Consider the following 15,862-nt stretch of genomic DNA (forward strand, 5'->3'; position numbering starts at 1 on the left):
CCCAGGAGGAGCACGCTCCAGAGAGACCACTAGCGCAAAGGGAGAGCGGGGAGCGCAAGCAGGATTCTCCCGTTGCGATTCCTCCCTTCTCCTTTCTTGTGTTGGTCTCCACAGTTACAGCAGGCGCTGCAACCTTCCGAGTTTGACTTAAGCCCCAAAGACTCACTCATCCATTGTCTCTCTAGACAGATGGGTGCCAGCTTCGAATACATTAAAATAGTGGGTAGAATGGGTTTTTCTTTTTATTTTTTGACTATGATCCTCAGCCCACATTCACCCAGAGTCAGAGCTCTCAGCAATCATCCCACTCCAACACAAAGTGCAAATACTCCCAGGATATATACATATTCCTTTTATTGTGTAATTGTGATGATATCTCTCTGGGAACTCATGCAATCCCAGTTTCAAGACCATTTCTGCCTATAAATGTTTGCAGTGGTCATAACTTCTTCATTTCTTATCAGTCCATGTCCTGCTGCTTCCTTCAGAAATCCCATAAATTTTCATGCCAGAAATGTTCTGTTGTGATTTTCTATTTGGTCCCCTTTTGTTTCATTACAGTCCAGGAGTGCCCTTCCAAATGGCAATAACAGAGAAACATTCTGGAAATATTGCAGAATAGCTACTGAAGCACAGTGGATGTGTGGATAGTCCAGCGTCAATCCACGACTAAGGCACTATTATTGCATCAATGACACATCACATTTTACACCCACAAAAAGTTGAGGGGCTCCTCAACATCCTGCAATGGAGGTTTAGGAGCTTTTCTTTAATACTGCTTCTTTTTTTCAACTTGCATATACCTCCCAAATAACACAAATTAGAAATCCATAAAATACAAAAAAAAGATTGAAAATAAAACAAAAGTTGTTCCTCCCAAAAAACAAAAACTAATGTAAAACCTTAACGACAGCATAAGATCATGAACAATTATCAGAGCATCAAAAACCAGCAACAGAGAAAACAATATATTTTTTAAAGATTAAAGTATATTAAACTAGTTACTAAAAGCCAGGGGTGGGGGAGATCCTGCCAATTTTGAAAAAAATATCATTGGGGGTACATCCCATAACCAAATTGGGGACCACAGCAAAGTCTCCATGTGCCTTACATAGGGCACACATAGCCAAGTTGCTGGACTACAACTCCCATCATCTCTGACTCCTGACCATGCTGGTAGGGGCTGATGGGAGTTGTAGTCCAACATCATCCAGGACACACCATGTTGGCTACTCCTGATGCAGAGAATCCAATTGTTAATACAAAAGATTAATGAAGCAATCCCAAAAACAATGAGCCAGAGGCCTCACAGAATTCAGAGATACTTATGTCTGAGGAAGTGTAGAGGTGGTGAAGATAAAATTTGCAGGGGGGGGGGGGGAGAAGCGTGTTAAGTTGGTGCTATAGTTGGAAGGAAATGCAAACAATATGTGTGAGGTAACAACTTAAAATGAGCTTTAGTAGCAAAAGTGGGAAGGGACTGTTTTCTAGGAATACGTGTGTATTTTAATAGTTGGTGTAGGCAAGCAGTGAAAAGAAGATTAAAGTTGGTGGAGGCTGAACCCTTTTGATGAACAGATTGTTAATTGACACAGTTAAAGTGTTATGGTTTGTTAAGGACTCAGCTGCAGAGGAAATTCTGGGAAAGGGAAGGAAAGAGAAAATCCCAAGTTTTGTTTCTTTTCTTATTTCTGCTGATTGTGACTTCTCTCAAAGGTTCTCTGCAAACAGATCAAAACTGGCAAATGTTTTCATCTCAGTCATTCTGGTGTGGAGAGAAACTCCAACTGGGCCTGAGAGGCTGATTTCGTCTCCTCAGGAGATACTGAGGTGGGTTTCATTTCCCCCCAGATAAAAGAAAGGGAGGAGGGTCTCTCCAGAGAACGAGGCTCCTGAGAACGTGTGGAGTTCGTCTCCTGAGTCAGCGTCAGAAAAAGACACACGTCCCACTTCATAGTCCAGTGTCACCCGGATCCTCTTGGGCTCCTCACTCAGGGACAGAGGAGAGGAATCAGGGGAGGTGAAGGCAAAGTACTCACCTCCTGACTTCTTCACAGCCCAGATCCCTCCCTCAGAACCTAAGTCAGTTAAGAAAGCATGCATTACTAAACGTGACCAGAAAGAGGTGAGATTACCCTTTCTCCTCAGAGACTTCCTGGCAACCCCCAGAGCCCACCATTCCCCACTTTCCATAGTGACTTCCCAGAAATGTCTGCCTGCTGTCAATCCCTCACATCCCAACACGCAAGGCATGTCACTGAATCTCTCAGGATTGTCAGGCAGGTCTTGCAGTTTGGCTCCATATCTCACACTTTTCCGATCCTCGGACAGGATGAGCCTGGGATGGGCTGTGTCTGGATCCAGAGTGACATTTGCTGTTGGGGAGAAGATGAGGGAAAGAGAAGAGAGGCAGAATCAGCCTAGAGTCTGAGACGGACATCCTGATCCAAGAAACACCCAGAAGAATCAGATTTCCTCTCAGATAAATGGGCGTCCTCACATTTCATTCAGGATTGGGACCCTCCCTCCTTTCTGCCAGACTCACCTCAGAATAAATTCCTTCCCAGCAGGTTTTTAAATAATGCTTTTTTGTTTCTTTTTACTCAACATATTTTATTGTGTCCCTCCTGTCAACCCAGTCATGAAGCAAAACAACCCAGAAAATATTCCCTAAGCTCTTCTATGCAGTGAAGGGGAGGAGGAAGGGATGGGGGCAAGAGGAGAAAAATGATTCTCCTTTGAATCACTTGTTGTGAATTGCCCATTTGGGGCTTTCAGAGGCTTGCATTGAAATCAGAGGGAAGAAATCAATGTAGGCAAGATTTGCATGCCCCAGACTTGCAGAGGTAGTTTCACCATAGTTTCACCACAGAGTAGGAAGGGGGGAGCCCAAGGGGGAAAACATAGACTGTCAGTTTCAGCTCGGACTCAGAGACAGGGACACCGGAAATAGCTGATCTGAAAAATCATAGGCTCAAGAGAGTCTGTGAGAAGCGGGAAAGAGAAAAAGAGAAAGTGGGGGTTTTGTTGTTGGAAAAGGAAGGGGCAGAGCTCAGACTTGGCAACAGCAAATTTGGGGGAACACGCCGAGGACTGAGCTCCACAATGCTTTATGTGTTTGAGCAATAAATCTGAGTTAGTTACTACCAGAGTGTCTCGCATCTGTGGGAGAGAACCCCAAGCCATTACAGTTCAGTTATTTGCTCCGAAATTTCAAATATCTTACTGTCCTGGAAATTAATCCTTTCTTTTTGCCTTCTGCTATTTAAATGCAAGAGGTCAAATCATTTCTAATTGTCCATTTTTGTATTCACAAGCCTTTTGCTTGGAATTCTTTTCCAGCCGATAAGCTTGGTGTCCAGCCTAGGGCTGGCGTCTAGCCCAAAATTAAGGAGTTGTGTTTATTTTTTCACTACTCCAGATTACATTCCTGCTTGAAAAGTTTTTGTATTCTTTACTTCATAATACTTGTTTTTCAGAGTGAGAAATCCATCTTTTAAAATATTTTCTCTGGGAGCTCTCCGTTTCTGCTGCTTAATCCATGACCAGGAGCGCCCCCCCTGTGTTTTTTTTACTTCCTGGGCAGGGAATTATTTTGAGAAAAACAAGTGGAAGGGGGCAGCTCTCTGTGCACATGCCCTGCTGGTATTAACTCAGCATGATCTGAATCAGCAAATTAGAAGATAGCAACAAATGCAACAGGGAACACCTACTGGTATGAATGGGAAAGACTGAAGATGCTCTCTTCATAGATAAATTCAGGTACAGTGGTACCTAGGGTTACATACGCTTCAGGTTACATACACTTCAGGTTACAGATTCCACTAACCCAGGAATAGTACCTCGGGTTAAGAACTTTGCTTCAGGATGAGAACAGAAATTGTGCTCCAGCGGCATGGCAGCAGTGGGAGGCCCCATTAGCTAAAATGTTAGACCTTTTCTTTGTTCCTTTATCTTGGAGCATCAGAAATTGCTTCAAAGAGTCAATTAGAAAGCAGTAAAATAATTTATTTTTGCCATGACAAAAGAAGGTACAGACAGGCTGATGTTCATTGCCTGCTGCCCCTGAATTCTGAGCGAGCCAGCTTTTTATACATTTGCAGAATACAATACCACCTGATTTCTTGTAAACCGAAAGTTATGGCAACTTCCTATGTCCTTACATGGGCTTGCCCCCCCTTCCTTCCTGCAATGGCCTCACAAGCCTCTGCTTATCTCTTTACAACCTTGAAAAATAAACATTTGAGCCTGTTCCATCAATGCCAGTCTTGTTCTCCCCAGACATTCCAAAGAGAGGCCCATTTTCCTGTAACATTTGAGAGAGGAGAAAATGCCTAAAAGAGTTTTTGGGATCATATAGAGAACAATATTCTAATGGTGCTTCAGGTTAAGAACAATTTCAGGTTAAGAACGGACCTCTGGAACAAATTAAGTACTTAACCCGAGGTACCACTGTAGGATTTGCTTTTTCCTGACAACCACTGTATTTGTGTGTGAGGACTACTCATCTAAACAGAATAGAGCAAACGTGCTAATTAACAGTCAAATCATGCTCAGATGTGGGCAAGACCAAAAGATCCAGCAAAAGCAAAAGGGGAACGAGAAGACTGAGGGGAACGAGAAGTACTCCTCCCTCTTAGAATAACACCAAGGAAAGGACAGACCATTTAATCCCAATGAAATACCAGCTCCCAACTCGTGCTTGAATTTGGTCCATCACAAAAGTTACCTTTCTGAGGATGTCTTCCGAATGACAGAGCATCTGAGGAAGCAAAGAGATATAAAGACTGAGAGCTAGACTTTTACACCTCAAATAATTTTGTGACAACATTTTCACTAAATGACATAATATCAATTGTTTCCTTATTTCAAGTAAAATGTTGATATAGAACCAACAATTACACATAAGAAAACTGTATGAAAAGATAAAAATAATAAAAAGTTAAACTGAGAAATGACAGAAACACTGCAATATTAATGTATTAAAAGAATGCAAGGGAGAGCTGTCTATAACCTTAACAGTTGTCCCAGGTAAACGGATGAAAAATCAATTATTGAAGTCAAAATTGTTAACCATAATTACATATTAAACTTGCAGAGGAAGAATTTGCCTGACCAAACAATTAAAATTCTTTCAGATTCTTAACAAACATTTTGGTAGAAGCAAGAATGGGGCAGAAATTCAATTTATTTTGCATTCACACTTTCTGAAACAATACAGGAACTGAAGCACAGCAATCCTTCAAAACACACACTTATCTCAATTTTGCTATGAAGTTCTCCAACCGACTGATATATTAGGGCAGTGTTTCCCAACCTTTTTTGGGCAAAGGCACACTTGTTTCATGAAAAAAATCTCGAGGCACACCACCATTACAGCCCTGTGACATCAGCGCGCAGCGTCACGCCGGGAGGGACATGAATTGCTAGCAAATTACATAATCACCTCCTTGAGGGCTGGCTCATCTTCTCCGAAGGCAGAACCCCATTAATTAACAGCACAGACTCACACCATAGCCAAGACGAGGGGGGAAAACCTCAGTCATGCACAGTCATGCACATGTGGGGGCTAAATGAGGACGAAGACCGGGCAGAGAGCAGGGTTCAAATCACCCCACCTGGCCAGGACAATCCCTCGGTGCTCCCTTGGGCCACTCGCCTGACCCACCTCGCAGGGCTGTTGTTGCGAGGATAACACGGGGAGAACCACGCGCGCCCCCGGGAGCTCCTTGGAGGAGAAAGCGGGCGATGAATGCAATGCACGAAATATATGAGAGGCGACCAGGTTTTGCAGGTGAGGGGCCCCCGCCAGCCTCCGCTTCCAACACCCGGCGCAACGACGCCGAAGTTCCCCCCCGGGCTCGGCTCGGGGAGCAGCGCTGCTCCCCCCCGGCTCCCCTTCGCCCTCCCGGCTCTCTCTGCCGCCCACTGGGGACCCCCCTCACCTGCCAAGTCCGGAGCGCCGGTGGAAGTTGCATGCATGCATGCAGGGCGCCGCGTTGCCATTGCATTGCACTGCACTCCATGCAACGCCTGCACGCATGCATTGCCTTGCACGCCCGCCAAGGGGTCTCCCCGCGGTCCGATGCGTCCCCTCCGGCGCGGATGCAGCATTGCAAAAATAAAAAACCCCCGACGCAGCCCTACCTGGGGGGCAGCCTCCGCCTCCGCCGCTCCGCCTCCGCAGGGATCCCCGGGCTCCATCCTACCGCCCGATCTCCGCGGGGGCGCAGGCAGGCTGCGCGGGGTCTGCGCGGAAGAGCCCCTGCCTGCCCGGCCGCCGCCGCCGTGCTCATTCCATGGCCGGGAGAAGAGCGCTTCAAACAAAATGCCCGGCCCGCCAGGCCACGCTGGGAAACATAGTTTGCGCACCCCACGCGGGCGCGGAAGCCCAAGGGCGAGGGGATTACGGATCCCGGCAGCCCCCGCGCCGGGGACGGAGGGGGAGAGGCCGGGTGCAGGGATGGAGGGACGGGTGGGCGAGCGAGTGAGTGAGTGAGTGGCAGCCGCCAAGCCTTGGCCGAGAGCCAGGAAGGGCCTCCCCGGAGGAGGAGGAGGAGGGAGGCGCAGAGCGGGAGGGAGGGAGGGAACCCCAGGGGTCATCTAGTGACGGCGCCCCAATCGAAAATTTGACTTAAAAAAAAAAAATCTTTCGCATTTTTTTATTTTTCCCGCGGCACACCAGGCAACATCTCACGGCACACTAGTGTGCCGCGGAACAGTGGTTGGGAAACACTGTATTAGGGGAATCTCTGCATAAAGCTGAATATGTTAGTGAAAGTCACCCACAAAATAGAATTCTCCTACTGAAAACTGCTTGAATAATTGTATACATTAGCCAAATATCTGTTTCTTAGGAGAAATTTGCTGATGAAATACGCTGATGAATTTAGTGAGTATTAAACCACCAATGGGACGCGGGTGGCGCTGTGGTTAAAACCTCAGTGCCTAGGACTTGCCGATCGCATGGTCGGCGGTTCAAATCCCCGCAGCAGGGTGAGCTCCCGTCTTTCGGTCCCAGCTCCTGCCCACCTAGCAGTTCGAAAGCACACTTAAGTACAAGTAGATAAATAGGTACCGCTTTACAGTGGGAAGGTAAACAGCGTTTCCGTGTGCTGCGCTGGTGCTGGCTCGCCAGAGCAGCTTCGTCACGCTGGCCACGTGACCCGGAAGTGTCTCCGGACAGCGCTGGCCCCGGCCTCTTAAGTGAGATGGGCGCGCAACCCCAGAGTCGGACACGACTGGCCCGTACGGGGAGGGGTACCTTTACCCTTACACCACCAAGAGAGGCTGGTGAATTTTCAAGGAGATTTAAAAAACAAAACGCCACAAGAACACTCAGGAGATCATGATGGTTGCAGCGCTAGGTATGTCAGCTGCTGGTGGGAGTCTGAGGAAGAAGAGAGAACTTAGGAGATAATTCCACAGCTGGGAAACAAGCTTGAGCTGGGAGTGGAGCAACGGTGTGTTTGTTAAGAGCCGTTCTAATGCCCATCAGGATGGGAAAACACAAGTGGAGTATAAAGAACCAAAATGAAAAGGAGGTTCAGTACAACTGTGAACTGAACACTGGAACAAAAATAAATTCTGACTTTGCTCCTATTGCTGTTTGTGGCAAGAGTAAATAAAATACAGTAAGAGCCTGGCATGTTCAACTTTCGGACTAATATATTGTCCAGTGTAAAATCCTTGCAGCCACTCATTACCTTTGATTTCCTTCAACCCAACATACAGAATGGGATGTTTAATGTGGAAATTTGAGATCCGCCTCTTCAATTTTGATAGGAAATCCATTGGATTCTTAAATGTTTCCCTTAGCTGACACCTGATGGGGAAAAATAAACATTAACCCATTCAATTGCCGAATTTCTGAGTGCAGCAAAAGAAAGCAATTGAGAAGAGGAAAGAGAATGTAGAAAGCCGAGAGGGAGACACAAAGGAACGGAGGCACAGAGGGGAGATGATTCCCCCTTACTAGGGACTCGACTCCAGAGGCAGACATCTGAGGGCCAAAGGAGCAGCCCCAGATCTCTGAATCTCCTCAGTTAAATCTACTCAAATGGAGAAATAAAATCAAGTGATACCATCCTGCTCAGAGCTTTTCAATTTTGGCTGCATTACCTACAATGTGGAGGGGGAAAAGATGATTGCTGCTGTGGACAAAAGTGATATCTTTCTTCTATCCTCTTATCATGAACCCGTGTGACACCTTGAAGTTACGTATTGCAGCTGAGATATGTTCAGGAACACAACACACACCTCAACTCCTGCTCCCTTGTTGGAACCTTTCACCACATCCTAAGAGCCTGGAGGGGCAGGTTTTACTTCCTGTCCTCCTGGACCTTTCCCAGTTTCACAGAGTGATATTAATGGAGATGAGCAGGATTCACTTACCTCTGCAAGGTGCTTCTCACATCCTAGAAAGGAAAAGAGGGAAAGAAGAATGGGATTCACTGCCTACCACAGGCTGTATAATGAAGACCCATCAGACCTCGGAAGGGATGCCCTCTGGCCCTCTGGGTGAGTCTGCCTAGCAAACTCCAAAGTTTTGGATAGGAATGGATTTATCTAGGGGTCAGCAACCTTTTTCAGCCATGAGCTGGTCCACCGTCCCTCAGACCGTGTGGTGGGCCGGACTATATGGGGGGCGGGTAATGAATGAATTCCTATGACCCACAAATAACCCAGAGATGCATTTTAAATAAAAGCACACATTCTACTCATGTAAAAACACGCTGATTCCTGGACTATCCGTGGGCCGGATTGAGGCGGCGATTGGGCCGCATCCGGCCCACGGGCCTTAGGCTGCCTGTGAGCAGAATCAGAACTTACAGGGTTAAACAGTTCTGTGTGACGTCTCTGCATTCTGAGGTGTGGTTTTGTTCACATACAGGAATCTTTCTTTGTGTGTGAGTTACTTTCACTTTTAGCTGCTGAGCCGAGGAGATGTCCACTCGATCTCCTGGCTGATTTATGATGTTTTTCTATGCAATGATTAAAGCCTTCTTGGATTAGCAAGAAGCCTGCGTACAGACTATGATTTATTGCACCCACACAAAGGCACAAACCGCTGCTGCGATACTCTGCTTGGAGCCACGAAGAGATCTTAAGTCTCAGAGGGTCACAGGGAAGTGTGCCGGATGCCATTACATCTTCAGACTGCCTACCCCTGGATTAATCTATCATTTCAATTTCTCTCAGTTTTTATCTTTCTGATCTTAAGTTTAGTTCTCCAGATTAGTTTCTGATTATTATTTTTTAAAACCTGATGAAAATTCATGGGATCTTCTCCTCTGTTTTTCCAAGGTATCCATAGTATATTGGCCACAGGAGAAATTATGAATAATGGTTCCAACTGAAAGAGTTTCATTTCCAATTTCTGAGATATCCTTAAATTTAACCACGTGAGCTGGGCAGCTTCATACTATTAAGCTAAATTAGGTACTGCCAGTCCTCCTTTCTGCATAGGAGTCCGCACTGGAATAGAATCCACTCTCAGGTGTTTCCTTTGCCAAACAAAATTGCCAAATAAAGTGCTGGTTTTGACCTATAAAGCCTTAAGTGGCTCAGGGCCACAATACCTCAAGGACAGCTTCTTTCCATATGAACCCACCCAGACCCTGACATCATCTTCTGAGGCCCTTATTCATGTGTCCCCTCCACGAGAGGTCCAGAGTGGCCACATGAGAACAATATTTATATTTTTTATGTTTTTATATTTTTATATATTGTAATTTTATCCTGTGAACCACCCTGAGACCTCCAGGTATAGGGAGGAATATAAATTTAATAAATAAACAAATAGTTGTCCAAGCATCTTTTTTCCCCCTCTGGAGCTTTCCCTGCAAAAATCTGCTCTTTAAAGCTGAATCAAAGCAAACGGCAATCCACAGAAGAACTGAATTGCCGTTTGTTGCACTCGGCATTAAAGAGTGAGTTTTTGTGGGGAAGTTCGGGGGGGGGGGGAGAAAAGAGCACTTTGGCACAGCCTGGAAAGAGCGAGGCAAAAGGTAAGTGTGGTTAAACCATTAGAGAGGAACTTTGGGCTGTTCCTGCCACAGTCTCACCTGCAGGAGTTCACTCGCTGGCTGCTGACTCTTCTCCTCCATCTCCCGGATGCTCCTTTCAAGAGAGGAAAGTTTCTCTGAGAGTCTAGCCAGCTGCTCCTCCCTTCTTCTTGTGATCTCCTTCTCCATCTCTTCTATTTCATTCAGCAGACGCTTTTCTTCTTCTTCCAGAAACTGGTGCAGTTGTCTGAACCTCTCCAGTGTATTCTGCCTCTCAGTTTCTGTTAATTTCTGCAAGAACCAGGAAGAAAGAGGAAAAGAGGAAGGCAGAGTGTTTTGAAACGATTTTATGGTAAATCACTCAGCAATGGGGCTACATCATTGTTAAGTTGTGGGCGAACATATTAGACGACACAGCGATTCTTCAAACAGCTCTTGTTTATTCAGAGGCCAGAACAGAACTGAACTGAAGAGCTCAGTCAGCCTGCTTATATAGAGCTCCAGTACAACGTAACTGTAACAATTTTCTAAAACTATCCAATCACTGAATGTCACTTTCTATCCTTCATTTGCATAACTATCTACAGTATCCCCCTGCTGGCCCAGGGTGAGAACTTCAGTACATAACAATCCTGACTTGGTCCTTCAAGTACTTGTCCCCTTTGTAGTAATGGTGACACTTACAAGCAGGTTGTTGCTTTCATTTCCCATGTTTGCTTCGTAAGCCAGAATTTTCTCTCTCTCTTTCCTCAGATGCTCCAGGTGACGACAGATGATTGTCTGAAGAGGAAACAAAATCTAAGATTTGATTAGGGCTGCAGGCCCTAATTAATATTATGCTTACTTCTAGTACCTGGGCCCTACTATTCAATTTTTGCTTAATAATTGCTCCGGGAGTTTCTAGGGTTTTTTGATGTACACTAAAAAAAATCTAAAGCACGAGAACTTCCATTTCTTTATTCTTACTCCAGTTCGTCATTATGATTACATTACACAGGAACCCTTTAGTGTAAGTGCAGAAAAACAGTGCTTTTAAAAACAAAAACACATTTTAAAAAGTTGCTTTGTAAGCAGAACAAAGTTTTTGTTCTGTTTTGGATAGCACAGAAATGAGGCCCAATTTCTGATTCTCATGAATGTACAGATTAGCAATTTATTACATTTGCTTTACAGCAACATTAAGAGCATATAAGTACTTAATTTGTTCCGGAGGTCTGTTCTTAACCTGAAGCACCACTTTAGCTAATGGGGCCTCTTGCTGCTGCCGCGCTGCCGGAGCACAATTTCTATTCTCATTCTGAAGCAAAGTTCTTAACCCGAGGTACTATTTCTGGGTTAGCAGAGTCTGTAACCTGAAGCATATGTAACCTGAAGCGTATGTACCACTGTATATACACCGAAAGAGAGATGAAAGGATTGTGTTAGCAAGTGTCAAAATGACTTCCTACCTTGTATTCCTGGGCAGCCTCTTCCTTGAGAACCACAATGTGAGATTTATGTTCTGGAGATCGCTCACAAACGAAACACACCAATTCTTCATCTTCTTTGCAGAAGAGGTGGAGGTTTTCCTTGTGTCCCTTACACAGATCCTTTCCCCCTTTATTTGGTGGCAGGAGTTTAATTTTTTCCACGATATTGGCCAGCTGCCAATTGGGGCGGAAACTCCCTCTCTGCATCCGGGCTTTGCAGACGGGACACTCCAAGTCCCCCACCTGCATTGGTTCCCATGTGTCACAATACTTTACAATGCAGCCCCGGCAGAAGTTGTGGCCACAGTCCACGGTCACAGGGTCTGTCAGATACTCCATGCAGATGGGGCATGTGGCTTCTTCTCCCACATCCATGGATGACGATGAGGCCATGATAGAGGAAGAGTCTGTGGCTTTGTTGAGATGAGAGGTAGCAGGATGTGAATGAACTTGAGAGTGGGGAAAATGCCTGTAAGGTAAAAACTATTCAGTATTAATCGTTTTCACATCCTTCCAGTAAAACTAACTCTGCATTTCACTTTCTTATGAAACGTATCCACCACAATTGGTCCTGTTATACAAATTTTAAGGTGCTCGCACATAGTAGGCACACACTTAAAAAAATTAGGAAATACTCCCAGAAAAACTAGAAATTCTATTTGAGTGTATAAAATTTACACAGTTCACAGAGCAAGAGCGAGGCTGCCTTTAGTCTCCAGTTGAACTGTGGGACCCCTCCATATAGGTAGAAGGAACTTTTTGGTAAAATCATTCTTCCACAGCCTGGCAAGGCTTTATACTTTCAAATCACTCTATTTGAAAAGGGGCCAGTCTGTGTCAATAAACTCTGACACCATTTCCAAAGGATGCTCTGGCAAGCCCCGGAAAAACAATTAGCATGTATTGTTCAGATCTCTGAGTGACAGATTTGTAAACATGTTTGACAAACATAATATTCTGAGCATAGTCTGATTTACAAGTACAACCCTTTTCTGTGTTGTTTGTACAGGCAACTCCCCATCCATGTCATCCCCCATGTTAGCAGAGTGCATGCAAGTCCATCCCCATTCTGGGCCAAAAACAGTGTGTGCACATTCGCATGCCAATCAAACACACACAAAATGCTTGGTACCTCTATGATGTCTCTTACACAGATCCTTTTCCCCTTTATTTGGTGGCAGGAGTTTAATTTTTCCCACTATATTGGCCAGCTGCTATAATTTTCCCCACTATATTGGCCAGCTGTTACAGATGTAGCCACAAGCAGAGGTTCGGTGTGTGCCCCCCCCCCCCGCCGCCGCCAACTGCTGCTGGGTGAGTTGCATTTCTCTCCACCCACTTCCTTTCCCCAGGCTTGCAGAAACAACACCCATTTCCTCTCCCTCTTGCCTCCCCTCCCTGAAGACTGGACACCTGCCCTTAAAAACTGGGGGGGGGGGCGACAAACAAGCACTCTTCAAGTTTACCTGGCCAAACTTTTTTTTAAAATCACATTTAGGTTTTGCAAAAACCCAGCCCTCTTTTCCTAGCTGAAAGTTCCCCTTTTGTAAAGAGAAATAGGAAACCCCCGTTAACCCTTGGTCCGCCTGAGTTTCTGCTTCGCTCCATTTCTGCAGGGGGAAAAGGGCAGGGGGCTTTTGCTGGGGCTGCCAAGGGCGAGGCTGAGCGGATGCCGTTTTGTTCAGGAATTGACTTACCTACCAGGCAGGAGCCTCCACCGCCAGCTTGTCACGAAGGAGAGGAAGTGAGCCGAGTCGCTTTCGATTTCGGGTGATGTTTATCTTCTCCCCCGTTTCCTTGCTCCCTCCCACTCCGGAGATCGAGGGAAAGCAATGCATTTCCCTGCCAAGAAAAGCTGCAAGTTTCTCTCCATACCAAGTTGTTGACTGTGGGAAGATGGAGCCAGGTGAGGCTGGCCTCTGCTCTGACCCACCTGCAGTGGCGTAGCTAAGGCTTTTACTGCCCAGGGCGGTCAATGAGTTTGCCGCCCTTCTTGCTATTCCTCATGTGGGAGTCCTGTCAATTTGACAAGGTCCTCCCCTCCCCTCCCCTCCGATTGTTCTTCCCTTCTCTCCCCCCACCCGCACCACTTCCCAAGGGGTGGGAAGGAACTCAATTCCTGTCACCTCACACTCCACCTCTTCTTTGCTTTACTTAATGCCTCATCATGTTCTTTGTTTCTCTTGCTTCAACACTGTAATCGTAATGCCCTGTGGTCTATCCTTCTGAAAATTGGCTGCCCAGATAAATTTGTGAACATCATTCGGCTCCTCCAGGATAATATGACAGCAACAATCGCAGATAACAATGGCTCTCAAAATCATATATTGAACAGATGGAAAGCTCTTTAATCTGAGTAGGCTGAAAGCAAGGTTACCGTAACTTCCATCCTAGAGCTTCAGTATGCTGATGACAATCTAGTGTGTGCATGCTCAAAGGATGACCTCCAAACTATCCTAAATATCTTCACAGAAGCTTACAAAAAGCTTGGCCTATCGCTCAACAAAAACCCAAAGTGCTGCACCAACTAGTACAAATTAACCCCTCTGCAGCGCCACAAATCCAACTCAATGGTGTAATGTTGGGAAATGTCAATCACTTCTCCTACCTGGGCAGTTATCTTTCCACAAGGGTCAACATTGATGCCAAAATCCAGCATCGTCAGAGCTCTGCAAGTACAGCTTTCTCCCGATTGAAGTGCAGAGTGTTTGAGGACCAGGACATTCATAGGGAAACCAAAATGCTTGTTTACAAAGCTATTGTCCTACCAACCTTGCTGTATGCTTGTGAAACATGGATCACTTATAAACGCCATCTCCAGCTCCTTGAAAGATTCCATCAATGGTGTCTCCGAAATTTTTTTGCACATCACTTGGAAAGACAGGCGAACTAATACAGTGTAATGGAAGAAGCAAAGGTAACCAGTGTTGAAGCAATGATTCTTCAACATCAACTTTGTTGGAATGGTCATGTTGTGCGGATGCCTGATTATCGTCTTCCAAAGCAACTCCTCTATTGTAGGGATCAGATGGAATTACCATGAGGAATTATAAAATATACATCAAGCCATCGTGTCCACGATGAAGACATTGTGTTGACTGGGTTTGATATATTGATGATAAATTCTGATTAAATCCCATAAGATTCTACATTCATGCCCTTTTAATGCCCTTTGGCCTCTGCTGCCCATTTCTCATTGCCTGACAAATCACGTACACACTTAGACAGGCAGGCGTCCTGTGTCCTCAAAGACTGGGCATTCATCTTTGTAGTTTTCTGATTGTTAATCTTACGATGTTAATCTTAGGGCCAGGAAACAGATCTCACATGAAGGTGGTAGTGATCTGGTCTTTCTGGCCATCCTTCTTATCATGTTTATTTCTCAGCTTTGGGGTTGCCAGATGCACCCCTTTGTAGTTCTCAACTTATTTACCACCCCTTTGTAGTTCTCAAGTTATTTACTACCCCTTTGTAGTTCTCAACATATTTACCCCCAAATATATGCATGCTAATTAGTGTTGTAGTGTAACTTTTTCCCCACGTGGGGTTTGATGAAATGCTCAGAGGAAATATGATTGGTTCTTACGAGCACTGTGTAAAAGATTCTTTTGCTAATAAAATGGCCTGGTGAGGGGTGTGGTTTATGCACTTTTCTCCGAGAGCCTTGCTGGTCAAAGCCTCGTGTCTTGATTTTTAATCAGGGTCCAATCCTTCCCTTACATTGCAAACGCAACACTCTATTCCAAACTTAAAAATGGAAAGCGTAATGCTGGTGGTCAACAAAAGAGGTTTAAAGACTGTCTCAAGTCAAATTTTTAAAAATGTAGTATAAACACAAACAATTGCGAAACACTTGCCTGCGAGCGCTCCAATTGGAGAACAGCCTTTACCAAAGGTGTCATGGGCTTTGAAGACACTCAAACTCAGGATGCAAGGGAGAAATGTGCTAAGAGGAAGGCATGCTTGGCAAATCCACTCAGTGATCAACTCCTGCCTGGAAACCAATGTCCCCACTGTGGAAGGACGTGTGGATCCAGAATTGGCTCATTGTTAAAACTGTGTTTATTGAAGACAATCTTACTCAGCTATGAGTGATCGCCAAAGAAGAAGAAGTATATGGTCTCAGAGGCCACTCCCAGTAATTGAAACACGGGGTTCGTAGTTAACACCCCAAAATCCAACAGTGTCCAGGTCACTTCAAACCAGCAATGACTAGTTTTTCAGCGAAAACCCAGCATTTTGCATCACCCACAAACTGACGAGTAACAATATATATTCCTTTAAAAAAAAAAAGGTGTGGGTTGGGGAGGGCAAGTAGTCACAGAATGGTGACTATTGTGGAATGTGGGGGGAGTACAGAAACCCAGTGGGGCAGGAATGAAATGC

The 15,862-nt window shown here is 45.3% G+C and overlaps 2 protein-coding genes across 4 annotated transcripts in view; one reads left to right on the top strand and one right to left on the bottom strand.

Annotated features, from left to right (window-relative positions):
* The window catches only part of LOC310701289 (uncharacterized protein), a 229,835-nt gene that overhangs the window by 7,578 nt on the left and 206,395 nt on the right, over positions 1-15,862 (top strand). The gene's annotated exons all lie outside the window — the stretch shown is intronic.
* LOC310701499 (tripartite motif-containing protein 10-like) lies at positions 340-13,514 on the bottom strand. 3 transcript variants are annotated; one of them, XM_083492471.1, is made up of 8 exons: positions 13,178-13,513; positions 11,456-11,945; positions 10,692-10,787; positions 10,068-10,298; positions 8,395-8,417; positions 7,707-7,825; positions 4,730-4,762; positions 340-2,375 (listed from the first exon to the last, which is right to left on the bottom strand). In XM_083492471.1, the coding sequence occupies exons 1-8, from the start codon at positions 13,312-13,314 to the stop codon at positions 1,816-1,818; spliced, it is 1,689 nt and encodes a 562-aa protein (XP_083348597.1). In that variant the 5' UTR covers positions 13,315-13,513; the 3' UTR covers positions 340-1,815. The 3 variants fall into 3 exon arrangements, with proteins under 3 accessions (XP_083348597.1, XP_083348599.1, XP_083348598.1); XM_083492473.1 differs by having other exon boundaries at positions 13,174-13,273; XM_083492472.1 differs by lacking the exon at positions 4,730-4,762 and having other exon boundaries at positions 13,178-13,514.

The sequence above is a fragment of the Podarcis liolepis genome (genome assembly GCF_965112155.1).
Source record: "Podarcis liolepis genome assembly, chromosome: 2".
Taxonomy (NCBI): Eukaryota; Metazoa; Chordata; class Lepidosauria; order Squamata; family Lacertidae; genus Podarcis; species Podarcis liolepis.

Excerpts from the sequence above, each read along its gene's own strand:
- LOC310701499 (XM_083492471.1), bottom strand. The coding sequence starts at position 13,314 with ATGCATTGCTTTCCCTCGATCTCCGGAGTGGGAGGGAGCAAGGAAACG. Across the intron at positions 10,299-10,691 it reads ATGAAAGCAACAACCTGCTT|AAATTAACAGAAACTGAGAG; the intron begins GTAAGTGTCACC and ends TGGTTCTTGCAG. Across the intron at positions 4,763-7,706 it reads TGGGTTGAAGGAAATCAAAG|ATGCTCTGTCATTCGGAAGA; the intron begins GTAATGAGTGGC and ends TTGCTTCCTCAG.